Source organism: Triticum aestivum, chromosome 7B (assembly GCF_018294505.1).
Source record: "Triticum aestivum cultivar Chinese Spring chromosome 7B, IWGSC CS RefSeq v2.1, whole genome shotgun sequence".
NCBI classification, from domain to species: Eukaryota; Viridiplantae; Streptophyta; class Magnoliopsida; order Poales; family Poaceae; genus Triticum; species Triticum aestivum.
In genome coordinates, this window is record NC_057813.1 from 267,764,302 (window position 1) to 267,791,077 (window position 26,776).

Sequence of the window (26,776 nt, forward strand, 5' to 3'; positions counted from 1 at the left end):
ATGTTGGAGGGACAAAAACCACGCTGTCTAAACATTTCCAGGCATTTTGGTGCCACAGATAGAGTTGCTCTAAGCTTACGCAATTTTCTCTTAGATTCCAGTTTTTTTTATTTTTTTTTCAAATGATAAGTGCCATACGTGTGGCACGAAGTAATATGGTCCAAACGTCTTCATTACCATTTATTTTGCCACATCAAACAAATGACAACAATGGAATCTTTTTTAGTTCGAACTTAAAATGTTTTATCTCTTAAATAAAAATTCTGATTAAAAATCCATTTTCATTATTAAATTCGTCTCGATGAGATAAAACTAGATGGTAACGGAAACTAAAATCCGTCTCGAATCAAACTACATCCCATATTGATATGTTTCGACGACTCTTTTATTGGGCCCAAAATTGCCATGATGTTACACTGAAGTTGCAATATCGTTTAGACTAAAATTGCCATGTGTTTAATCTATTTTTTCTGCTAGATTTAAAACTATCATTGTATTTCAACTACTTTTCACAGCAAATTTTATTAATTGACCATGGCAACTTTTAGTAACTAATTAAGTTTATGGATCATGACAATTTTAGTATTTTGACCATGACAATTTTAATATTTTGATCGAGGAAATTATTTTTTGTATGAACCATGTCAATTTTTTTGCATGTATAATGGCAAGTATAAGTAATTCAACATGCCAATTTTACTTTTTGCTTAATGGCAATTCTAAGTAATTGACCATGCATTTTTAAAGTAATTGACAACTGATTTCTTTTTAATTATGAACCATGTCAAAATTATTTCATGGATCGTGGCAAATTTTAGTAATTCATCATGGCAAGTTTAGTTCCTTAATTTCTTTTTTTATAACATGTCAAAAATTAATTTAAGCCTAGAAGAAAAACTGGTTGAAATATATCATGACAACTTCAGTATAAACATCATGACAATTTATGTGCAATAGATATGACAACTTTTGACCGCCAAAAAACCGTTGAAACTTATAGATGTGGGATCTAGTTTTGAAGTTCTCGTCGCGATGAATTTAATGATCAAAATGGTTTTTCAGTCAGATTTGTCATTTAAGAGATATAAAACATTTTAAAAATTTGAAAATCCAAAAAATTCCCGCTGACATCATCAATTACTTTCCTGTTTGCATGCGGAAAATAGAAAAAGGTTGACATGTTATAATGGGTGGCTAAAAGGTCATAATGGTTGAAATATATCAGTTTTTTGTGGAAATTCCACATTTTCTAATATCTAATTTTTTTAGGGATATTCTAATTTCTAATGAACGCCCAACCAGTTTTTTTTTTCGAGAAAAGAGCACCCAAGCAGTTCATTGCTATATCAACGGACTGGTAAAGTGGGGGCGAAAAAAAAAGAGAGGATCCAATCCCAGTTTCGTTTTGATTGCATCGGCAGGGAAGGAAGGAACCCCTAACCCTAAGCCTCCTCTCTCAAAGCGAGGATTGTTTTTTTTTTTTTTGCGGGGTGATTGGATTGGAGCAGATGTCGTCGGATCCTCGGAACCCTAATCCTCCTCCTCCTCCACCTCCCGGTTCTTCGTCATCCGCGCTTCCGGCGGGGGGCAGCTATTTCCCGCTCCCTTTCCACCTGCAGCAGCAGCAGCCGGTGGCGACCTACCAGTACCAGCAGCTGCAGCAAGCGCAGCAGCTCTTCCAGCGGGACGCGCAGACCATCACCCCCGAGGCGCTCGAGAGCGTCAAGGCCGCCCTCACCACCAGCGACGTCCTCGACCCCTCTGCTGCCAGGGCCTCCGCCTCCTCCAACGCTGCCGCCAAGAAGAAGACAATCCCTCGTCGTGCAGCCGGACAGTCCTGGGAGGATCCTACCCTCACCGAGTGGCCCGAAAGTACATCCTCTCTCATACTCTTTCAGTTTACAGTTCATCCATAAATTTACTTTCCCCAATTGCTCATTCTGTTGGATTTTTTTTACAGATGACTACAGGTTGTTTTGTGGAGATCTAGGTAACGAAGTTAATGACGATGTTCTCTCAAAAGCCTTTTCACGGTTCCCCTCCTTCAATATGGCAAAGGTAACAACTTCCTCGAGTCCACTAAATTCTTATTATTTCTCCACTGTTCAGTGTCGCAGTCTCAATTTATTCACAAGTTTCTGTTACAATACTACATTTCTAAATAACACAGAGGTTTAATATCATGACAGTATTTTGCTTGACAAAATAATTTCCATGTGTTTCAAATGTCTAAAATGATATTTTGGTCAAGTGTAAAAGTTCTGAATCTACTTATCCCTGGTAACAAGGTTTTGAGACTAGAGAGGGTACTTGAACGGCTTCTCTTTCACTTCTGCACCAACTAAAGATATGTCCTCAACAAAAAATAACCTGGACAAGTGTACAACCCAAAATTTACACTTCCTAGGAATGAATTTAGCTAGATCATAAGTTAGATAATATAAATCAAGATAGCATAAGTTGAACATTATTTCTGATGCACCAGTGACCACATTGGTTCACATAATTTAAAAGGGCCTCTTTGGATTGTACAATTTTCATGGGAACATTGGAGGATTTGAATCCTAAGGATTTTTTCCCCTATGAAAGCCCTTTGGATCATAGGATTGTGACTACTAAATTCCATTCCTATGCCTCCCATTCCATACGAATCTTAACATGAGCTCAAACCTCATTTTTCCTTTGCGAAGTCCAATGCGCTCTCACTCGATCTCTCTCTCTACCCTCTTTCCTCAAATCATCTGAAATTCCAGTCTTCGTTTTCTGTCCTCCACCAAAGGTACATGCTTCAGGATTCTTTTGTTCCCCTTACCTTTTGACTTCACATTTGGGATCCAAAGGGCAAAACATGAGCAGGTAGATAATTACAAACAAACGGCTTTAAGGCCGGTCATAACAAGGCAATGATAAAAGGATAAACATGGGATGACAGCCATGCCACGCCGCCCAAAAGTAACAACCCGGATTGAGCTAACGAACCGAGTGACCTAACAACTAGGCATTGCCTACGTGACTGGAATCAAAGTACTCACTTATGCTGGACTCACCTGCAAAGATATTAGGATTGGAATCCCCGATGAGAACTTTCGTACTCACAAGTCATACTCATACTTGACAAGAACTAAATAACATGAACGTGAATCATAAGTAGCAAAAGCATGTCAAGACATCGAATGAGACAATCCATAGACATGGAACAAGTCAAACTCAATTAGACACTTACCAAAATGAAGTATCGCTGTTAAAAAACAGCCACAAATTATGTCACACCAAGATTTTGGTTAAATCCACCCAAGCCACCAATGAAAATTCAATGTGTGTCGGAAATTGGTCTAGAAAGCCCATTTCCGATCGCAGAAGTGCCTTGATAGTTCTGCGTTTTTTGAAGTATCCAAGTTCTTATTTTTGAACTCCCTTGCGGTTATATATGAAGTGCGTAACACTATTTTTTCTAGCACCATGTGTCCAAAACTTACATGAAAAGAGAAAGGGGAAGAAACTAAGAGGAAGACAGACTTAACGCACAAATGCACACACGCGTAAAGCACACACACACACACACATTGTGCCACACACACAAGAACGCATGCTGCACACAAATGCATCACACACACACGAACACCCACCGCCGGTTGCCGCCTTCAGCGCTTCCTCTCCAACGAACCTCCATAGTATTCGCTGCTCTGCACCGCCCCTTATGCGCCGCTCCTCCCGTCGTCCGCCGGTGGCCTTCAATGATGTTGTGTGGCGCCTCCAGGCCCCCCAATGCGTGCAGTGGCATGCTCAGCTCGTCCATCCCCGCTAGCGCCGCCGCGCCCATGGAATCGGCTGCAATCAACTGCAACTGTGAGTAAATAACAAAAGACGAGAGGTAATGTAGGGTACATGCCAAAGTACCCTGATTTGTCCCCATATTCACGAATTAGAGGGGGCTACGAGGAGGAACACGAAGAACACGAAGAACACGAGGAACAAGAGGGGGAAATCACAAGAGGAACACTCCAGAACAAGTCCAATCACACATCCATTAGACAATCAAACACACAAGATCCACAGGGTACATGAACAATCAAAGGGAAAGATACAAGGTAGAGTTCATCCCAAATCCAAGAGGAGATGAGGTCTTGATGATATAGTTTGATCCTTCCCGCATGGGGGTCTTGAATCCCTCGGGATCTTCTCACATGGTGGCCTTGAACTCCATGGGAGTGTGTCTCTCTCTCAAGAGGAGTAGAGGTAAGGAGCAAACCTCAACTAGAATGAGCTATAACTTTGCTAACCCTAGAAATGAGGAGGGGGAGGTCTATTTATAGTCCTAGCCACGAAGGGGTATGTGAGGAGGGGATACAAGGCCACTTGGGCCGCATTGCGCACAGGCAAGGCCGGATGATCCGAGCATCTTCCCAATGATCCGGACGGAGTCCTAGATGATTTGGCTTCGGGTGGAAGCCTTCGGGTGTCTTCGGACGCAGTTAGCTGGATGATCCGGGAGCACGTCCAGATGACCTGGCCGAAGCCCGAATGATCCGGGAGGGGACCTGAATGTCCGGCCTGTCTCTAGCAGCCGCTCCGTCTTCTTCTCCTTCCTTCCGTCTTCTCTTCCATGCTTCCCTCGCAGATGGTGTAAGCGTACACATGCGCTCGCAATCCTCGTCGATGGTGAAGCTCCGATAATACCTATGCATGCACACGAGAGGAGTGTCAAGTAGTATGCCATGCTCGAAGGGGTAAGTGAATACGTGTAAAGGAGACGATTCACCTTTATGTATTTGAAGTAGATGTCGCGCGTTTCACTTGCCAAACGGACTCTTGACATGGTGATGTCCGTAGGATGCTTCGCATCAAGAGGGGATCAGAGAAAGGAACTATTGGGCAGGAAGGGGATTCAAACAAGCCACATACGGATGGATCTGGACGGTGTCGAGGTCGTAGTAGCTCGTGGAAGTCGTGGACTTGAGCTTGGGGAGCTTCACTTGAGAGTAATCTTGAGGTGCTTGTTGGCGTAGATGTCGCATGTCCAAAGGCAAAGATGCCTTGAAGTCGCTTGGCGAAGATGCCAAGGTAGATGGTGAAGTCGTAGAGCGGTGGTCGGTGTTGAGCTCTTGACCTTCACGTTCTTGTCGTTGATGGTGTCGATGCTGATGTGACCTTGCCGGAGATGATAGCTCAGAAGCATGTGTACTTGAGCGTCTTCTCGAAGATGAGGAAGATCTCTTGGCGGTCTTGATGAGATCCATCTTGGCGTCAATGAAGTTTTTCGTGGCATCGAACTCGTCGCTGTGGTTGTAGACCGAACTAGATGTGCTTGCCTATCCATCACAAGACTCAAGCAAAGGTAGGTAGGAAATTCAAGCAAGTGTTAGTCAATGATATCAATAAGGTCAAGGAACATTCACAAAATCGCAATAAAGCAAAATAGATCAATAGCTATATTGTGGCACAAGGAACACACACACGGATAGATAAGTGGGATTCACGCAACCAAGGAATGAGCACAAAATGTGTAACCACGCAAAAGCTCGTGTTGCACGGATACTAGAGAGACGATAGCTCGATTGCTCAAATGGGCTAGATATGCTTGTGCACCAACCTATGACAGTAAACGTGCCGTCTTCAGTCCCAAGTATGCTATGCATGTATGATCCAATATGTACCATGCAAAATGGCTCAATGCTAGTTCTATTGCTTACATGCTCTTTTGTATCTCCTCTTTTGCTTAAAAGCTTTTTTGTCTTTTTTTGTATGCTTTGCCACTATGCTTGATGCTCGAGCCAAGATATGAGACAAGTATGTAAGATATGTACGGGAGACACTTAATGGCACAAAGATGATAGCAAGATGATTGCACACTAAATGTAGCTATGCGGAGTAAGCGTATCACTAAGATGCACAATGAGCGTGGCCTGACAATTTTCAACTCGCTAGTCTCAATGGGAAAGGTACGCAATAGGCTCGGGGCTATCAATGCAATGGCAAGGAAATGTACAATGGTGTTGTCGAGGTTACCGTCCTTGCTTACGATTGCAGCGTCAAAAGGTGAAGTGGTCGTTGTTGAGTCCGTGGCAATGATGAGTGGCAGAGGAAGAAACCGTTCCTAATTAGCCGAAACACCTTAGAAAACGGAAAACCACAACTCAAAATCTCAAAACAAAATTGGGGTAAGTTGGTGGAATGGTATGGTGGTGGTTGATGAAGAAGTAACCGTCCCTAAGTAGCTGAAACACCTTAGAAGACCCGAATCACAACTCAAGCAACCACAAATGCAATGGGGATCGAAATGGGTTAGGTTGCGGAAGTTTGGGGTTCTGGTACGGAAGTTTGGTGGATGGCCTATGCAAAGATGCCAAAATACACACAAATTGGTGGAGTCAAATGGTGATGGAAGTATTTTTGTGGGATATCAATAGCTACAAAACGAGCTAAAGAACGTCAAAATTGGACTCCAGATGAATTAGTTATGACCGAAACAAGAATTTAGTCATGTCAGGAGTAGCTGGACATCTGGGAGTAGGTCCGGATGATCCGAGTTTGTCAACTCGGGTGCTGATGTTTGGGTGCGTGGGTTAGCTGGACCCTCTCCCGGACGTCCAGCTGATCCGGAGGATGTCCGGATGATCCGGGCAGGTCAAACTGCTCGGGATTTCCTCTTGGGGACGCGATTTGGGCGGAAATTTCTGATTTCAGGGGGTCAAAATTGACGGGGAAAGAAATTTCTTGGAGGGATTTCATGGTGGGGAGGTGGGGAAAGCCAAGATCCACTTGCCAAACAACAAAATCGTGGATCAAACACAACAATATGTCACAAGAACCAACAAAATGCAAAATTTTTGGTGAGGTTATTTTTGGTGGGGATTTTCAAATTGTGATGAAGTCAAACAAAATTAGGCTAGAACATGGGGGGGGGGGTAGGGCTCCAAATTCGTGTCAACGTGGCTCATGATGCCAAGATGATGTAGTGTACGGGCCAAAGTACCCGATTTGTCTTGATGTTCACGAATTGGAGGGGGCTACGAGGAGGAACTCGAAGAACACGAGGAACAAGAGGGGGAAATCACAAGAGGAACACTCAAGAACAAGTCCAACCACACATCCACTAGACCAACAAACACACAGGATCCACAAGGTACATGAACAATCAAAGGGAAAGATACAAGGTAGAGTTCATCCCAAATCTAAGAGGAGATGAAGTCTTGATGATCTAGGTAGATCCTTCTTGCAAGGGGGCCTTGAAACCCTCGGGATCTTCTCACATGGAGGCCTTGAACTCTATGGGAGTCTCTCTCTCTCTCTCTCGAGAGGAGTAGAGGTAAGGAGCAAAGCTCAACTAGAATGAGCTATAACTTTGCTAACCCTAGAAATGAGGAGGGGGAGGTCTATTTATAGTCCTAGCCATGAATGGGTAAGTGAGGAGGGGATACAAGGCCACTTGGGCCGCATTGCACACAGGCAAGGCCGGATGATCCGGACAGAGTCCCGGATGATTTGGCTTCAGGTGGAAGCCTTCGGGTGTCTACGGACACAGTTAGCCGGATGATCCGGGAGCTCGTTCAGATGATCCGGCCGAAGCCCTGATGATCCGGGAGGGGACCCGGATGTCCGACCTGTTTCTAGCAGCCGCTCCATCTTCTTCTCGTTTCTTCCGTCTTCTCTTCCATGCTTCCCTCACGGATGGTGTAGGCGTACACATGCGCTCGCCCTCCTCCTTGTTGATGGTGAAGCTCCGGTAATACCTATGCATGCACACGAGATGAGTGTCAAGTAGTATACCATCCTCAAAGGGGTCAAGTGAACACGTGTAAGGGAGATGATTCACCTTTATGTGTGTGAAGTAGATGTCGCGCGTGTCACTTGCCAAACGGACTCTTGGCATGGTGATGTCCGTAGGATGCTCCGCATCAAGAGAGGATCAAAGAAAGGAACTAACGGGCAGGAAGGGGATTCAAACAAGCCTCGTACGGATGGATCTGGTCGGTGTTGAGGTCTAGCTCGTGGAAGTCGCGGACTTGAGCTTGGGGAGCTTCACTTGAGCGTAATCTTGAGGTGCTTGTCGGCGAAGATGCCACATGTCTAGAGACAAAGATGCCTTGAAGTCGCTTGGCGAAGATGCCAAGGTAGATGGTGAAGTCGTAGAGCGGTGTTTGGTGTTGAGCTCTTGACCTTCACGTTCTTGTCGTTGATGGTGTCAATGCCGATGTGACCTTGCCGGAGATGTTAGGCCGGAAGCATGTGTACTTGAGCGTCTTCTCGAAGATGAGGAAGATCTCTTGGCGGTCTTGATGAGGGCTTTGAGCTTCTCCATTTGAGCTTCCATTTTGGCGTCGATTGACCAGTGAGTTGAAAATTGTCGGGCCACGCTCATTGTGCACCTTAGTGATACGCTTACTCCGCATAGCTACATTTAGCGTGCAATCATCTTGCTATCATCTTTGTGCCATTAAGTCTCTCCTGTGCATATGAGATCCAAAGGAACGTGGAGCGCTACGATGCATGCATGGCCACCCGTCAGCGCTCCATGTTCAAGATTTGGCTGCCATCCCATGCAAAATGCATCCATGATCCATCATCATCGGTGTGCAGCCACGTGGATCATGTCCATCATCATCGTACAACAGTCGTTGCCCTCATGTCGTCCTCATCGCCCATCACTAGCCGCATGCCGTCATCGCCGTGGAGCCTTCTCGTCGAGACGCCGCAGGACTTCTCGTGGAGCCTTCTCATGTATGCTATTGAGCAGCCCGACTGCACGATTTCTCGACTCTGATCTGTATCGAACGGGATAAGTAGTAGATGAATGCAGCGAATTAGCAAGAATACCTCATGCATCCAACCTACTCAATTGGAATTAAGGGCCAGAATATTTCTCACGTCTCTAGCAACAGCTTTCGTTTGCAATTTGCCATCCAAGACATTTGTTGCCGCCTCAGCTGCCGCAGCTACCATCCCACCTAGACACGCTGATGGCCGCGGGATGAGGCGCACACTGCCGGGTCTCATGATGCCGACGGAGATCGTCTTGATGAGCACAGTCGGACGAGTAACCGCCTTGCCTGGTATTAATTTTGGCAAACAATGCACAATAAGAATCCCTACTATCACGAGACCAATTTTGGAAGTAAGCCTTATCCATGCAAAGGGGACTTGGACTGTGGTTAATTATGTAGTTTATTTAAAACAAAAGGCTAAACAGGCATGCATGGGGCCACCCGATATTGCGTTGGCGAGGGCAGTTTGGTGGTGGGAGTATGTACTCCTAGGTGTATGCGCGCGCGTGTGTGTATTCTTTTATTAGGCTAAGCTACACAGTTTCATAGATTTCGTACAACATGGTCCTCACCTATATAGCTATAAGGCTTTGGTAGTTCAGTTGGACTATCTAAACAGACTAAACTTTCATGATCTGTTTAAGGCTGACCAAGATATTGAGTTACACGTAGCTGGGGTGTGCTTTTTCCTATCTGCAAAATCTGGCTTGCACCTGATGTATATGACCACCCTTTCTTATAGGTTGTTAGAGATAAGAGGACTGGCAAAACAAAAGGTTATGGATTCGTCAGTTTTTCAAACCCTACAGACCTTGCTGCAGCAATAAAAGAAATGAATGGTTAGCATTTCCAATGAGCTCTATTGATTCACTTGCTGTCACTTATCAACATGCTCTGGTTTACTGTTATATACTTGTACTTATTTTGTTTGGAACTCACTTTTCTCAGGAAAGTATGTTGGGAATCGCCCTATTAAATTGCGTAAGAGCAATTGGAAGGAGAGGACAGATGTCGAGGCTCTACAAAGACAAAAGGTTTATACCATGTTTCCTTCTTTAGCCAAGTCCGCGTTTCTTCTTGTCCGCTCTAATTTTTTTTTCATATTTCCCATCTTTCAGGATCATATTCAGAAGAAACCTAAAACACAAAAGAAGGGTATTCTTCACAAGTAAAGCTCTATTGGGTTGTACCGGGCTGAGCCCTGTAGAACAAGACTGTAAGTTCCTTTTCAGATTACATGATAGTTTTAATTTTAAATAATCACATGGGCCCTGGAAGTACAGTGACACAGCATGTTTTTAGTGCACTGAGCCATTCTATATGTTCATAATTTGCACAAAAAATTAAAGATATACTCCCGCCGATCCAAAATAAGTGTCATGGTCTTGGTTTAAATTTGAACAAAAACCACATCATTTATTTTGGATCGAAGGGAGTACATAGCACCGACCTTGTGTCGTTTCAGGTTTATCATTTGCCCATCTGATTACAACAACAACAACAACAACAACAAAGCCTTCAGTCCCAAACAAGTTGGGGTAGGCTAGAGGTGAAACCCATAAGATCTCGCAACCAACTCATGGCTCTGGCACATGGATAGCAAGCTTCCACGCACCCCTGTCCATAGCTAGCTCTTTGGTGATACTCCAATCCTTCAGGTCTCTCTTAACGGACTTCTCCCATGTCAAATTCGGTCTACTCCGCGCTCTCTTGACATTCTCCGCACGCTTTAGCCGTCCGCTATGCACTGGAGCTTCTGGAGGCCTGCGCTGAATATGCCCAAACCATCTCAGACGATGTTGGACAAACTTCTCTTCAATTGGTGCTACCCCAACTCTATCTCGTATATCATCATTCCGGACTCGATCCTTCCTCGTGTGGTCACACATCCATCTCAACATACGCATCTCCGCCACACCTAACTGTTGAACATGTTGCCTTTTAGTCGGCCAACACTCAGCGCCATACAACATTGCGGGTCGAACCGCCATCCTGTAGGACTTGCCTTTTAGCTTTTGTGGCACTCTCTTGTCACAGAGAATGCCAGAAGCTTGGCGCCACTTCATCCATCCGGCTTTGATTCGATGGTTCACATCTTCATCAATACCCCCATCCTCCTGCAGCATTGACCCCAAATATCAAAAGGTGTCCTTCTGAGCTACCACCTGGCCATCAAGGCTAACCTCCTCCTCACACCTAGTAGTACTGAAACTGCACATCATGTACTCGGTTTTAGTTCTACTAAGCCTAAACCCTTTCGATTCCAAGATTTGTCTCCATAACTCTAACTTCCTATTTACCCCCGTCCGAGTATCGTCAACTAGCACCACATCATCTGCAAAGAGCATACACCATGGGATATCTCCTTGTATATCCCTTGTGACCTCATCCATCACCAATGCAAAAAGATAAGGGCTCAAAGCTGACCCCTGATGCAGTCCTATCTTAATCGGGAAGTCATCAGTGTCGACATCACTTGTTCGAACACTTGTCACAACATTATCGTACATGTCCTTGATGAGTAATGTACTTTGCTGGGACTTTGTGTTTCTCCAAGGCCCACCACATGACATTCCGCGGTATCTTATCATAGGCCTTCTCCAAGTCAATGAACACCATATGCAAGTCCTTCTTTTGCTCCCTATATCTCTCCATAAGTTGTTGTACCAAGAAAATTGCTTCCATGGTCGACCTCCCAGGCATGAAACCAAACTGATTTTTGGTCACGCTTGTCATTCTTCTTAAGCGGTGCTCAATGACTCTCCCGTAGCTTCATTGTGTGGCTCATCAGCTTAATTCCACGGTAATTAGTACAACTCTGAACATCCCCCTTGTTCTTGAAGATTGGTACTAATATACTCCGTCTCCATTCTTCTGGCATCTTGTTTGCCCGAAAAATGAGGTTGAAAAGCTTGGTTAGCCATACTATCGCTATGTCCCCAAGATCTTTCCACACCTCAATGGGGATACAATCAGGGCCCATCGCCTTGCCTCCTTTTATCCTTTTTAAAGCCTCCTTGACCTCAGACTCCTGGATTCGCCGCACAAAACGCATGCTGGTCTCATCAAAGGAGTCGTCCAGTTCAATGGTAGAACTCTCATTCTTCCCATTGAATAGCTTGTCGAAGTACTCCTGCCATCCATGCTTAATCTCCTCGTCCTTCACCAAGAGTTGGCCTGCTCCGTCCTTGATGCATTTGACTTGGCCAATATCCCTCGTCTTCCTCTCTTGGATCTTCGCCATCTTATAGATGTCCCTTTCGCCTTCCTTCGTGCCTAACCGTTGGTAGAGGTCCTCATATGCCCGACCCCTTGCTTCACTAACAGCTCGCTTTGCGGCCTTCTTCGCCATCTTGTACTTCTCTATGTTGTCTGCACTCCTATCCAGGTATAGGCGTCTGAAGCAATCTTTCTTTCTCCTATGGAGATGAAACCCATTTGCCCATATGATTCCATGGAGAAAAGTTGTGGAATAAAGAAACATTGTTCTACCATGTAGTTGTTTCTGGTGACTTTGTGGAAGGCCTGTTTTAAATAAATATAAATAAAGAAGCAGTAGAAGGCTGGAAGCAGTATCCAGGACTTGGTTGATATTTTTTATTATTATGTCCAAGTCCTTGCTTATAGCCAATTTCGGGTTGTTACTGGTTGGTTTCCAATGTATTCAAATAAACTTGTTTTGATTTATTTTTCATTTTCTTTTTCTTAAGGCTATGATTCATCTATTTGGAATGATAACTAATATCTTCATAACTTTAAATTTGTACCCCTAGTTGCTTGATGGATGTGTTCCAACAACATGCTTGGTTCACATTGCCACACTTTGGTTCTTGCAAACAAAGTGGTTATATGAACAATGGTGGAGGAACTCCCCCAATCCTAGAGTGGCTCAGAAGCTCTAACCCTAGGGGAGGAACAAAGCTCACAAGTCTCTTTCTTCTCTGGGTATTATTTAACTCTATTAGGTTACCTTTTGTATTCCACTCCACCTGCTCCTAGTGAATAATGCTCGGCCTATTACAAAATCCCACTGATTGATGCAGCTCCTGAACATAGTATTGGGTCGGTAGAATTGACACGCCTTGTTTCTCTTTACAACCTGGCGTTGACAACGCCCGTCTTTTCAAAAGTAACACAAAGTGGAGAGATATCAGCTTGCGGTCAGTTTTGTGAACTTTAGATTGTTGCAACTCAAGTAGGAGAAGATCCACCATCTGACTATCTGCAGGTGCAATTGCTTGACTTTTGATCTTGTGATCGGAACCACTTGAATAGTGCCAACTATGCTTGGAGTGATGCTGCCATAACATATAGGGTATATAATCAACCAAAAATTTCAATCAGTATCAGTTACGCAATACGGAGAACTGTGGCAATCAGCACAGTGCACCGTCTATCTGATCCTATAGAGCAGACTTGAGAGTGTTCAATTGTGAGTTTGCTTATGTTTCTTTTACTTCCTCATTTAGCTAGCTTGCATTGAACATCCCCTTTGGCCTCCCATCGCCATAAATGTGCGCATGCTAGACACTACTACCTCGGTCTTGGTTTATTGGTCCCCATTGTATTTCGTGCCAAATTTTGACCATAGATTGAACTAACAAAATATTCATGCATGTCACAAAAAATTATTACATTGAAAACTATGTTCAAATACGAATCCAACTGTATATTTTTTGTTGACATGCATTAACATTTTGTTAGTTAAATCTTTGGTCAAAATTTGGCACAAACTACAAAGGGGACCTATAAACCAGGACGGAGGCAGTAGATCGTAATCCCTGTCCTTGAAGCCTATCCCTGTCCCTGATTTTGTGAGTATCTTCACTTGGATTCCTACATGTTTATATTGGTGGCCCTTTAACTTGCATGAACACCATGACGTGTTAACTATAGTGAACTTTATTGTGGTAAGAGTTGTGGACTTGTGGTGCCTTGGCTCTTTCTTTTCTATACTTAACACTTTATGGCAAAACCTGCCTTGCCTCTGCAAAAGATTGATGGATGGTTTGTTTCATGCAGTGCTCCTTTGGATAAAGGACATCTGAAAAGTATAGTGGCTGGGCACCGGTCAATGCGTGCAAGGATGATACTATACCTATTGAGTTGTAACGCTTACTAAGCAATGTTCCATCTGGATGACAGGCATATTTTTACATTTGCAAGAGTTACAACGAGTATTTATAATCAGTGTTGTTGTGTTGTAATGATGTCATTGTTCCTTTTTTGAAAGAATTTTCAGACCTGCAAATTCAAACCTTTGATCAACCAAACAAATGTGGAATATAAGATTATACTCCCTCCGTCCCATAATATAAGATACCTTTTGACACTAGGGTAGTGTTAAAAAACGTCTTATATTATGGGACGGAGGGAGTATCTGATGCTGATACTGGCAGTCTTGATGGTATATCCTCGCATGAATAGCCCACCCATGGCCTGCAATGGCTAATTTTTTTATTGACGAAATTCAGTTAGTACTGCTTTCATTCCATATACAAGGGAGTACAGGTCAAGAGCCCAAGGGGCAACAGGAAAAATAAGAAAACATTTTGTCAATCAATACAATTAGTTCGGCTCAAGGGGGTGAGTGACCGGAGCCTGAACACGCTTTCTTCCTGTGTGAGTTGAAGGGCGCCCAAGACGATCGTGATGCAGCTGGAGTGTGGTCCAAACACTCGTCAACTTTTCGCATTCTCTTTGTTAAGCTCGTCAAGGAGCGCTCGAGGGAAGCCTAATCGATGGCAGATCAGTCAAGGAGTGCTCCTACCAGGAGACCAGAAGAGGAGGGAAGCCTAATCGATGATAGGTCAGGCGCGACCAATGGCTACCAAGGAGGGAGGGCCTCATGACAGCGGCATTCATCCGGAGGTCTAGGCTTCGTTGGGTGAATCGGCTCATGCTCCCGGACAGGAAAGAGTGGAATGAAGATCTAATACGACAAATCTTCTACCCTTTTGATGCAGATGTGATCTGCAAGATCCCTATCTCAAACTCTGATGCAGAAGACCGCCTTGCGTGGCACTATGAAAACAATGGCGTCTTCTCTGTTAAGAGTGCTTACAAGCTGGCTGCAAATCTTGCCCAATCAGGCCATGCCCCGTCCAGCTCAGCAAGGGGAGCCAATGATCGCAGCATTTGGGACTTAATATGGAAATCAAATGTGGCCGGAAAAGTTCGGATATTCGGATGGAGAGTGGCGACTAAAACTCTAGCCACTAAGGAAAATAAGTTTAAACGAACACTGAAAACGGATGCAACCTGCTGTATCTGTGGCCAAGGTGATGAAAACGAGTACCATGCAGTCGTCACGTGCACGAAAAGCAGAGGGCTGAGATCGGCAATGCGCGAGGTTTGGTATCTGCCGCCGAAGAGGAAATTCTGGTACACGGGAGATAACTGGCTGCAGGTGCTACTGGATTCAGAGAATGAGGACACCCGGGCAAAAATCCTGCTGCTTTTCTGGCGTTGTTGGCACCTCCGCGAAGACTGTATACGCAATGATGGAAGACAGACAATTAGGTCTTCTGTGCAGTTTCTTGAGCAGTACGAGGAGGAGTTCAGAATGGCTGGATACACTGCTGCTGTCCTGTTGGACGGAAAAACTACCACTGGCAGGCCTGCCCCTGAGCCGAGTCTCGCCTCCCCGTCAGACATGCTTTGGACCCCCCCTCTCCGAGGTACAGTCAAACTAAATACAGACGCGGCCTTTGTGGCTGAGACAGGAGGGGGCGCCGCAGGAGCAGTCGCAAGAGACCACTGGGGCAATGTCGTTTTTTCTGTATGCAGAAAACTGCCGCACAACAATAGCGTGGAAGAGGCTGAGGCAAGAGCGGCCCTGATCGGTCTGCAGGAACTGACTAGGGTGCACACCGGCCAAGTGGTACTGGAGATGGATAACCAGTTGATTGTGAAAGAGGTGGAGTCGCAGTACCCCATGCGGTCTGCCTGCTATGGCCTAATCATGGACATCAAGCAGGCCATGGGCACTTTCCCTGCATGCAAGATCGGCTATGTGATGCGCTGCAAGAATGCACTGGCACATGGATTAGCTGCACTAAACAGGAGTCATGGAGATCAAATGTTAAATGCAGATGTGCCTGATAGCCTCCGATCTTTGATGATGTCTGAATGTAATAGACCCTCCGAGTAGCTTTGCTACTTGAGATTCTCAAAAAAAAAAGATGATAGGTCAGGCTGGGCGTTGGGGTTTACCTAAAAATTCTGGTTGGGTAATTAGGGTTTTAGAAATTTTCGGTTTTTAGAAATGACACCCGAAATTTAACTTTTGTTAAAAATCCGGGTTCTGATTCGGGTAATCCTGATTTGCCCGAAATAAATCATGGTGAAGGGAACGGAGACATGGAACTTAAGAACATTTGTCTCGCATCGTGTCGCATTGGTCAAGATGGAGACTTCTCGTCGCCGTCTCCTCGATGGAGACGTCATCATCGTGGGTGGCGCGGTGAGTAGGATCTGGTGGCAGCGCTGGGCCTACATGCAACTAGTGTCGACTGGCCGTCGGGACCTATGACTTTGAGGGTGGTGGCCTCCCAATGTAGGGCAACATGCGGTGTTGCCGTGCGGCAATGGCGAAGGGCGGATGCTGTTGTCGGGCGTTGGGAGGCGCGGCGTGAGTCTATGGCGGTGAGCAGAGAGCGACGACCGGTACCGGGAGCTAGGCGGCGTGGCGATGGTAACATGGCGTGGCGGCTGCGAGCTATGGATCGGGGCTCAAGAACCTGCCGGTCCAAGGCAATGGGACAGGAACACAATGAAATCGGGTTTAGCGGGGAATTTGGGCTGGGTTGTGGCTATTTTGGGCCTTTGCGTTTTTTTACTGGGCATGATGGTTAGTTTGGGCTATTTGGGTAATTAGGTACCGTGGATCTAAACCCGAATTTCCCCAATAAAATTTGGGTTTGCACTACTGCTACCTAATTTAGTGCTCGGGCTATACGGGTTCGTGTTATTCAGGTTCGGGATACGGGTATCAGGTTTTATGCTCAACCTGAATAGAAGGGATGAGGGAACATGACCGCGCTTGTTGAGGACGAGAGGCGCCAAAGATTCTACGCAAATGGACATGAAGCGAAGAGGTGCATCGAGGATTTCGCGGATCGCTGGCAGAGTTGTCAAGTGGGGTTGCTAGTGTAGCCTCGACGAATAAGGTTGTCGGCGATGTGGCATCTCCCTGCTCAACCAGCTAGTCAAAGAGTTGGCACTTTGGGGGAGCTCCATGCCAAATTGGCAAACACCAGCTTGATGCAACCTGAGAAGTGCAGCACAAATGCAAAGTTTGTAGAGTACTTCCAGTCAGAAGTCAGGACCAGGTGTCGTGGTGAATGATCACGATCACCTATGAGGCCATGGGCCCCTTTGTGGTTCGGGGGGGGGGGGGGGGATGATCACATTGCACAAAGAGCAGAGGCAACATGAGCAGCGCGGCGAGGAGGCTCTTTTTTACCTAGGTTCGGGCCGCTTTGCAGTGTAACACCCTATTCATGCTTTGGTGTATTGATCGGTGGGAGCACGAAGACACGGAGCGCTCTAGCCCGACAAGGTGCTCGGGGAGTGCAACTACATGTGTACAAGTGCTAGGAGATCAAAAGTTTGAACCCTTTGCTAGGTTGCCTCGGGCCTCCTTTTATAGCTTAAGGAGCGACCACAGTGGCAAAACAGTCATTATACGATGATTAGATAGTAAACAACGCTATCATACCTAACTCTGATAGTTTCGGACAAAATGCCATAAATGCTATCTTAGGTGTCGCGTGGAGAGGCAGCCCCGGCAAGGTCCTTCCACCGCTTGCTTAACCACCTCTTATTCACTTGACACGCCTCTGGGACGGGTGTCAATAAAGGTAATCTTCCCCCCCAGCGTGCTGCCACGTTCCCGACAGGATCCACCTAGCTGCCTGGGGGCTCGACAACGCACCGATTAGCGACTGGCGACTCGGTGAGGTGGAGCGGTAGCAACTGGCGGTGGCTTGCCGGCACAGAGCTTTCCGGGCCTTCGCCTTGAGGCTTTGCCTTGGCCTTGGCGGTCCCGGAGACCTTGCCAGCGCGGCTCGGTCTCGATCCTAGCCATAGTTTCGATCCTGCCGGCCTCGTCTGGTCAGCAAGGGAGACTTCTCTGAGAATCTTTAGATTAGTTGTTGACTTGGTCTTCTTAATGCGCTCCTTTATCTTACGAAGAGCAGCTTCTCTGGCTTGGTTCCTGTGTGGGACTTGAAGCTCGTCGGGGGAACTGCGATGTGTCTGTGCATGAGTCAGGGTAATAAACACCCATATTTGTTGCACCGACAGGAGCCCCCGGACATGGACCATACGTGATGTCGGGCATTGTTGGGCTAGGCCCAATAATGCACAGACGCATTGATCTTGCCAAAAACTACGTTGTGCTTTGAGACCTTCTTTGCTTCATTAATCCAGACTCGAGCCAGCCCCCAGCCCCATCCTGACATCTTTGGTGTTTGGGCGACGTGGACCGTTTGTACAAAAAAACAGGGGCGCTCGCGCCCATGGGGTGCCATTAGGGCACCCGCGCGTGAGCCAATGGCACCCGTGCGTGAGCCGAGCTAACTGCCAATTTACCTTTTGTTCACCCACCGCCCTGCCGTTTCCGCCACGCGCGCCGCATGCATTGCACGGGGGTGGTGGTGGACGAGCGGGGCTCGGGAACATGTGCCTTGGCAGAAGACGCATAGCCGCAGATTGGTGTAGTGGGACGGTTGTTGGAGTGATGCACCCGCCCATGAGCTCGGGTCGTGGGATTGGTGGAATTTGGCGGTTGCTCAAGAGCTACGAAGAGCCAACCCCCGTGCTCCTTTTATAAATTGCAGGCTACCGCGAGCGATGCTCATTGATCCTCCTTCCATCTCAACGCCCAAGTGTCACAGTCCTTCTCCTTCTTCTGGTCTTCGGCCAACCCTTCAAGTCCCCATGGCTAAGGGGAAGAGCCAGGCTCATGCGCCTGCCGCTGTAAGGGCCTCTTCTCACAGTCGCACGCAGCCCACGACCTCGATCGAAGACACCGGACCAAGCACTCGTGGAAGAGGTGCTGGACAGGGGCACAGAAGGCGCGGCGATCACGGCATGGCAGCCGTGGTGGCGCGCTTGTCGTTGCCTCCTCGGCTGCTCCATTGCCGGCGGAGGGCCACACGGGCGACACCGCGCCGGAGTTTGTTGTGGAGCTGCGCCACCGCCCAGAGAGCAGGATGTAGCCTCCACGACCTTTCTCGAGGGTGATGGAGGAGGACCGCCCGCGCGGTCTGTGGCTGCGCGCAAGCGGCTGCATCAATGGTCCTTCATGGGTCACGGTGGAGTTTTCCGTCCATGGTACCATGTACCTTGCTCATGGATGGAAGACTTTCGTCCGTGCTCATTGCTTAGGAGAAGGGCATCTTCTCCGCTTCAAGCTCATGGAAACGGGTACGCTCCCTGTGAAGTTCTTCGGGGTGTCTGGATTTCGCCTTGGTTGCTGCGTAGAAAGCCCGAGCGACTCCAACACCGCTTCCTACAGCGACAAAGAGGACAGTGGCGACGGTGATCCTCGGCGCGTCAAGAACGGAGACGACAGCTCCGACGCGGAGTGACCGCCAGCGGCACCATCATCACCAGCTGGGCGCCGGCAGCACCATCATCTGCACCTGCCCCCCCCGGCTTCGTCTTCCCTACCGGCGTCCCTGCTGGGCCGCGTCCTTGTGGTCTGGCGGGGGTGACCAGGGCATCGCGTAGCCGCTCTCTCCGTTCCTGGCTTCATCTTCTCCGCCGGGGAGGCGCTCTCCCAATCTTGTCGGGCTGCATCCCTCTGGTCCTGGCGGGGGTGACCAGGGCGTCGCCTAGGTGCTCCTTTTGCCCTCCTTGCTCTCGATGTAAATCCTAGAAGGAGAGGGACAAGAGAGGCAATATGGAGCACTTTCTTTTCCAACAAAAAAGATGTATGATGTTGCCGCGTTTGAATCAAATATAAACATTTCCTATCTACATTTGTATTTGTATGATTTGTACTTGTTGTCTCACGCAATTTGAGAAGAAACCTGTCAAAAAAGCATCCTCGTCTTGGACGTTTGGGGGGGGGGGGCAGCGAGCAGCCCCTAGCAGTCTCTTGCGAGTAAGTTGTCGGGTAAAGCTTCTTGCTGATCTCAAATGCAGCTACTACTAACCCTTGCCGAGCAAACCCGAGGAGAGTTTAGGAGCACAGATGGAAGCTTGTCCTCTTGCCGGTCTCATACGCAGCTGCAACTAATCCTGTCGAGCGGACTCGAGGCAAGGATAAGAGTGCGAATGAAGGCGTGAGAAGGTCTCCTCGTGTGCAAGTTTCTCATACATAGACGTAATATAGAATGATGGGAAAGTTTTCTTAAATGAAACAAACTTTTGACTTATCTTTCTTTGCTCTTGTTCTGGTTTTGTCACGACAGATGTCCTAGATTGAGGATTTAGTCGTGAGGCCATCACAACTAGGTAGTCGCTTGAATGGGGTTGGTCGGAATCGAGAGACGCGAGATTTTACCCAGGTTCGGCCTCTCGCGGTGGAGGTAAAAGCCTACATCCTGCTTAATTGATATTGATAATGATGATGATCTCGGTTACAAGGGCGGTGATTCGTAACCTCTATCTCGAGAGCATCTACTTTGATCTTGTCTAAGACTTGTTTGTCTGTCTCAAACTCCTCCCTCTTGGGGTGCCCTGCTCCTTCTTATATAAGTTGAAGGGGTGGCTTACATGTAGAGTCCTAGTAGGATTAGGATTAGTCTATTTTCTTATTTACAAGTGGAATCCTAGTCTAGATCTTGCTTCCTTTGTAAGGGAAATATATTCCTGATGCCTTTCCTCCCAAGCCGGCCCACCGGATACCGTACTTTGAGCCAGTCTTCTCACGAGCCGCCTTCTGGGCCGTTGGGTCTTGTTATTCGTCTAACCCGCCTACCGGGTCATCAGTGAGTCGCCAAGTCCGGCCGGGTCACCAGTGAGTCACCAAGTTCGGTCAGGTCACCAGTGAGTCGCCAAGTCCCGGCTGGGTCATACTTCAGGCCGGGTTATATGATGGCTCGTGTCCACGTCAGTATTTTCCCCGAAGAGGAAGGGATGATGCAACACAACTACGATAGGTATTTCCCTCAGTGATGAGACCAAGGTTATCGAACCAGTAGGAGAACCAAGCAACACTATGTAAACGGTACCTGCACACAAATAAATACTTACAACCCGACGCGTAAGAGGGGTTGTCAATCCCTCTCGGGTAAAAGATAGATTAGTTTTGTAGTAGATTGGATAAATAGATCTCGTGGAAACTCGAAATAAAATAAATAACAAAAAAATGTAGCAAGGTATTTTTAGGTTTTTGGAATAACAGATCTGAAAATAAAAGTGGCAAATAATAGATCGAAAAGTAAATATGATAAAAAAATAGACCCGGGGGCTGTAGATTTCACTAGCGGTTTCTCTCAAGAAAAATATCATACGTCAGGTAAACAAATTACTGCTGGGCAATTGATAGAACTTCAAATAATTATGACGATATCCAGACAATGATCATTATATATGCATCACGTCCAAGATTAGTAGACCGACTCCTGCCTGCATTTACTACTATTACTGCACACATCGATCGCTATCCAGCATGCATCTAATGTATTAAGTTCATGAAAAAATGGAGTAATGCAATAAGAACGATGACATGATGTAAACAAAATCTATTCATGTAGGAATAGACCCCATCTTGTAATCCTTAATAGCAACGATCAATATATGTCTTGCTGCCCCTTCTGTCACCAGGAAAGAACACCGCACGACCGAACCCATCACAAAGCACCTCTTCCCATGGCAAGAAAAATTGACCAGTCGACCTAACTAAACCAAAGATTCGAAGAAGAAATACGAGGCTATAAGTAATCATGCATATAAGAGATCAAAACTCAAATGATAAAATATATTTGATCATAAACTCAAAGTTCATCGGATCCCAACAAACACACCGCAAAAAGAGTTACATCAAATAGATCTCCAAGAGACCATTGTATGGAGAATCAAAAGAGAGAGAGAGAGAGGAAGCCATCTAGCTACTGCCTACGGACCCGTAGGTCTACAATGAACTACTAATGCATCATCGGAGAGGCACCAATGAGGACGATGAACCCCTCCTTGATGGTGTCTAGATTGGATCTCGTGGTTCTGGAACTCGCGACGGCTGGAATTGTGTTTCGTTGACTCCCCAAGGGTTTTTGGATTTTGGGGTTATTTATAGAGCAAAGAGGCGGGTCGGGAGGCAGCTGAGAGGTGGGCACAACCCACCAGGGCGAGCCTGGGCCCCCAGGTGTGCCCAGGTGGGTTGTGCTCCCCTCGGAGCCCCCTCTGGTACTTCTTTGGCCCAACGGGTGTCTTCTGGTCCAGAAAAATTCTCCAAAAAGTTTCATTGCCTTTGGACTCTGTTTGGTATTGATTTTCTACAAAGTAAAAACAAGCAAAAAAACAGCAACTGGCACTGGGCACTATGTCAATAGGTTAGTCCCAAAAAATGATATAAAGTTGCTATAAAATAATTATAAAACATCCAAGAATGATAATATAATAGCATGGAACAAGAAAAAAATATAGATTCATTGGAGACATTTGTACTTTTATATGATTCAAAGCAGTAGTCTAGTTTTGTCATGAAGATTTCAATACTCAAGCATATCAACAAGCAACCATCATGCTCAATCATTGATCAACACTAAAGCAAGTTATCCCTAGCCCATCATGCTCAATCATTGATCCATTCATGAAACACACTTGCATATTAGGTACACCCAATGCTCAAGTACGATCATAGTGCCCCTTAGTTGGTGCTTTTATCAGAGAAGATGGAGAATCAATAAATAAATAAAAATTACATAAAGTAAATAGAAAGGCCCTTTGCAGAGGGAAGTAGGGATTTGTAGAGGTGCTAGAGCTCAAAGCAAAAAGATAAGAGATAAAGCATTTTGGGTGGCATGCTTTTCCTGTCAACAAAAACGATCGTGTAATTCCCAATAATTTCCATGCTAGATATATCATAGACGGTTCCTAAATAGAAAATAAACTTTATTCCTTTTTCCACCATACTTTCACATTCCACGGCTAGCCGTATCCATGGGTGTCGTCCATACCACCACTTTTCAAGGAATTTATTATTTGACAACATAAAGTAAATTCATTTTTCATTTTGGGACTCGGCATCCCTAATACCTTTGCCGTACTCTCGTGCAGTGACAAGTGAATAAACACTCATCTTGAGAATAACACATCTAGCATGGAAAAATATCAGCCACCCCTACCGTTTCATGAGCCGTACGAGCACAAAAAAGGAAATTATTTTGAAAATTAGAGATGGCACATACAAATTTGCTTAGAACGACAAGAGAATACCGCATATAGGTAGGCATGGTGAACTCATATGGCAAAACTGTGTTTTAGGATTTTGGATGCACAAGTAGTATTCCTACTTAGTACAAGGGAAGGTAGCAAAAAGATTGAGAAGCATCCAACCAAGAAACAAAAAATCACATAAGCAAGCATTAAGCATAATTAACACCGAATAATGCACCACAAGTAGGATGTAATTTCACTACATAACTATTGACTTTCGTGCTTGCATAGGGAATCACAAACCTTAACACCAATTTTCTTACTAAAGCATAATTACTCATCAACATGACTCACATATCACTATCATTATATCGTAAAACTATTACAAGGAATCAAGTTTATTTTGTCCAATGATCTTCATGAAAGTTTTTATTATATCCCTCTTGAATATCTATCACTTTGGAACTAGTTTCATATGTTGCTTTTGATATCTCAAACAAATCTAAGTGAAGAACATGAGCATACTTTTTTTCCATCTCTCAGAATAATATAAGTGAAGCATGAGAGAATTTCTTCAAAAGTTTACTAACTCTCAAATAAATATAAGTGAAGCATGAGAGTATTTCTTCAAAAAAATTAAAGCACACCGTGCTAAAAAAGATATAAGTGAAGCACTAGAGCAATTCCATAGTTCATAATTTTTAAGTGAAGCATAAAGAGCAATTCTAACAAATCATAGCATAATTTTGGCTCTCTCAAATAGGTGTGTCCAGCAAGAATAGATGACATAAACTAAAAAGCAAAACAAGAAAAGACTCATATAATACAATATGTTGCAAGCAAAACTCATGATATGTGATGAATAAAAATACAACTCCAAGTAAAACACCGATGGTCGTTAGAAGAAAGAGGGGATGCCACTCGGGGGCATCCCCAAGTTTGGTTGCTTGTTTCTCCCCTAGGGTTTTTGGATTTTCGGGGTATTTATAGAGCAAAGAGGGAGTGCGAGAGGCGGCCGAGGTGGGCACAACCCACTAGGGCACGCCTGGGCCCCCAGGGCCCAGGCGCGCCCAGGTGGGTTGTGCTCCCCTCAGAGTCCCCTCTGGTACTTCTTTGCGCTAACAGATGTCTTCTGGTCCAGAAAAATTCTCCAAAAAGTTTCGGTGCGTTTGGACTCCATTTGGTATTGATTTTCTACGAAGTAAAAAACAAGCAAAAAACAGCAACTGGCACTAGGCACTATGTCAATAGGTTAGTCCCAAAAAATGATATAAAGTTGCTATAAAATGATTTTAAACATCCAAGAATGATAATATAACGGCATGGAACATGCAAAAAATTATAGATACATTGGGGACGTATCATTATACTCATGGGTATATCCCCGAGATTAGCCCCCAGTTTAATTTGGATTTATCCATGTTAAACTTATCCTGCAAAATAAAAACAAGACCAAATTTGACAGGTTGTGCACCGGGTCGAAGGTTCTTTTGAGCCTCCATATATTCATCCTTAATTCCTTGTCATTTCCTTCTGTGAAAACACTCGAACGAGTCAATATTTGCTGCGTCATGCAACTATTGAGTTATTTGATATCGTGTCTATTCGTTATATTCAAGGGAATCCCTCCTGTAAAGTCCAGGTCTCTTCATTATAACAGTAGGCAGCTTCAAAATCAATTTGCTGACATTGGTTTTTTACAGAAAAAATATTGGGGAAAAATAATCCATTTGAGTCGGCTTCCAATGCTCTAGCTTGACAAAAAGTATTGGACTTAAGATATTCATCTGATTTTTAGCCGGGTTGAAGATGTCGAGCTTGCCGAGTTGCTCCGCTGAAATTGCCGAGTTATAGAAACTGATCATACCAGGTCATGATTGTTACAAACACCGGGTCAAATTGTTGGTGCAATATCTTCCTATGTTGTGCTTTGGAGATTGTTGATAGAAAGAAGTATGGACTGGTTTGTTTGCTAGTGCATAACAGAGTGAAAAAGTCCATATACAACCGAAGAGAATGTTGTCTCCGGTGCTGAGTTCGAAGAACTTCACTGAAGTACATCTGCGTTGTAGAGAAGAATGAAGTATATTTGTTGAAGTACTAGAGTCGAGGAGATTGATGTGAAGAGATCGACCCCTCGAAAGTTTTCTGCTGAAGCAAAGCTTTTGGTTTGGTACTGTCGTCCGAAGAAATTGACTGCAGTGATTGAATTCGAAGACAAAGCGAAGACATATTATTCATTTCGTTCTTCTTCTTTCATTCTTTCGAGTCATAGGACCTCCGTACTATTAAGAGGGGTATTGGTTCTCGATGCTTAGATCCGCTGTGATGCTTACCCAAATCCTATGAAAGTTGTGACAGAAATCTCTTTATGCTCTGAGCAAATACTTGGCAGCAAGATATTGTGATCTTCTTCGCTGCGATAGATTTGCCTCGAACAGAGAAGTTAGCATTACTTGTTCCTCAAGTAATGTTACCTTTGCTCCAAAATCCGACCATTGTGAACGTGTCGGTTGCCATTGGCTGGACCTCATGTCCAAAATGGTCATTTCCCATCAGGGAAGGCCACATCTATAAATAGCCAGCCCGCGTCAGCTTTGTCCGGTGTCTGCTCCGCTTGAGATTTCTGTGAATATTGATTTGGGCAACCCCTCTCTGAGTGATTTGAGTTTAAGATCGACTAAGAGAAAAACCAAGAGCCCAAACTTAGACAGTGGTTTAGCATCACAGTAGTTCTGAGTGAGAGTTCTTGTACCTATTACTCTTAAGAGCTGCGCACTCTCTAGACGGATAGGTTTCGGCTTCGAGTGTTGAAGAGTTGTTGTCTTCACCGAGCCTGATCTTCAGCAACCAAGAGTGATTGTGGTTCGTGAAGGTCGGCCGAAGGTTTGGAGATCGCCGACAAGGATCTACCACGAGTGAAATCAACCTGAGTCTGATCAGCTCTGTGTTGAAGGAGAATAGGGTGAAGAGAGTTTATCTTCAGTGTTAAGTCATAGCCCCTCCAACCAGACGTAGCCCACGTAGCCCTTTGGCAGAAGGGTGAACTGGTCTACAAAATCTCTCTGTCGCCATCGAGCACCACTAGTTACATCTTTGTCACCGCATTTCATTCAATAGTTGTTATTCATGCTCTGTGCCGATAGTTTACTTGATCATTTTGTTCTGTTGTCTTCATCCTGTGTATCTGTGTTCATCATTCTCTTTATCTTCGCCTATATTCTTTCATTGTCATCTTGTATTTAACTTGTGAAATCATTCTGTAGCATTAAATTCAGCATCAACACTGTTGTACCTTATTCTGCTGCATCTATTTGCATGTTGCATCACTCTCATTTTAGTTAAACCTGTGATCCATCAAGTTCGCACTCTCGTCAATGCCTTTATTGATGAATATGCCTCTGACGAGGAAGATTGATTCAATACACTTCCCTTGGTACTCTATTCTGCTGTCGTGAGTGGGTTAATTTCAAAGCATTCGAAAGAAAATTTTAATCTCCCATTCACCCCCTCTGGTCGATATACTCTCGGTCCTAACAATTGGTATCAGAGCAGGTACCCCCTGTCTCTGTTTATTAAAGGTCTAACGTCCTTGGAGTTTTGAGTATTTCGTTCGCAGGTAGATCTCGCACTCTGAAAGGTTCCCATCTTTGATGGAAATGACTATCTCTATTGGAAGG

General features: G+C 45.3%; 1 protein-coding gene across 1 annotated transcript; it reads left to right on the forward strand.

Moving 5' to 3' along the window:
• The first annotated feature begins 1,365 nt into the window (after window positions 1–1,365).
• Window positions 1,366–14,013, forward strand: LOC123159184 (RNA-binding protein 42). The gene is made up of 6 exons (XM_044577012.1): window positions 1,366–1,872; window positions 1,961–2,058; window positions 9,505–9,601; window positions 9,711–9,796; window positions 9,881–9,978; window positions 13,785–14,013. Exons 1-5 carry the CDS (start codon window positions 1,509–1,511, stop codon window positions 9,932–9,934), a joined length of 699 nt encoding a protein of 232 aa, XP_044432947.1. The 5' UTR covers window positions 1,366–1,508; the 3' UTR covers window positions 9,935–9,978; window positions 13,785–14,013.
• The last annotated feature ends 12,763 nt before the right edge of the window (window positions 14,014–26,776 follow it).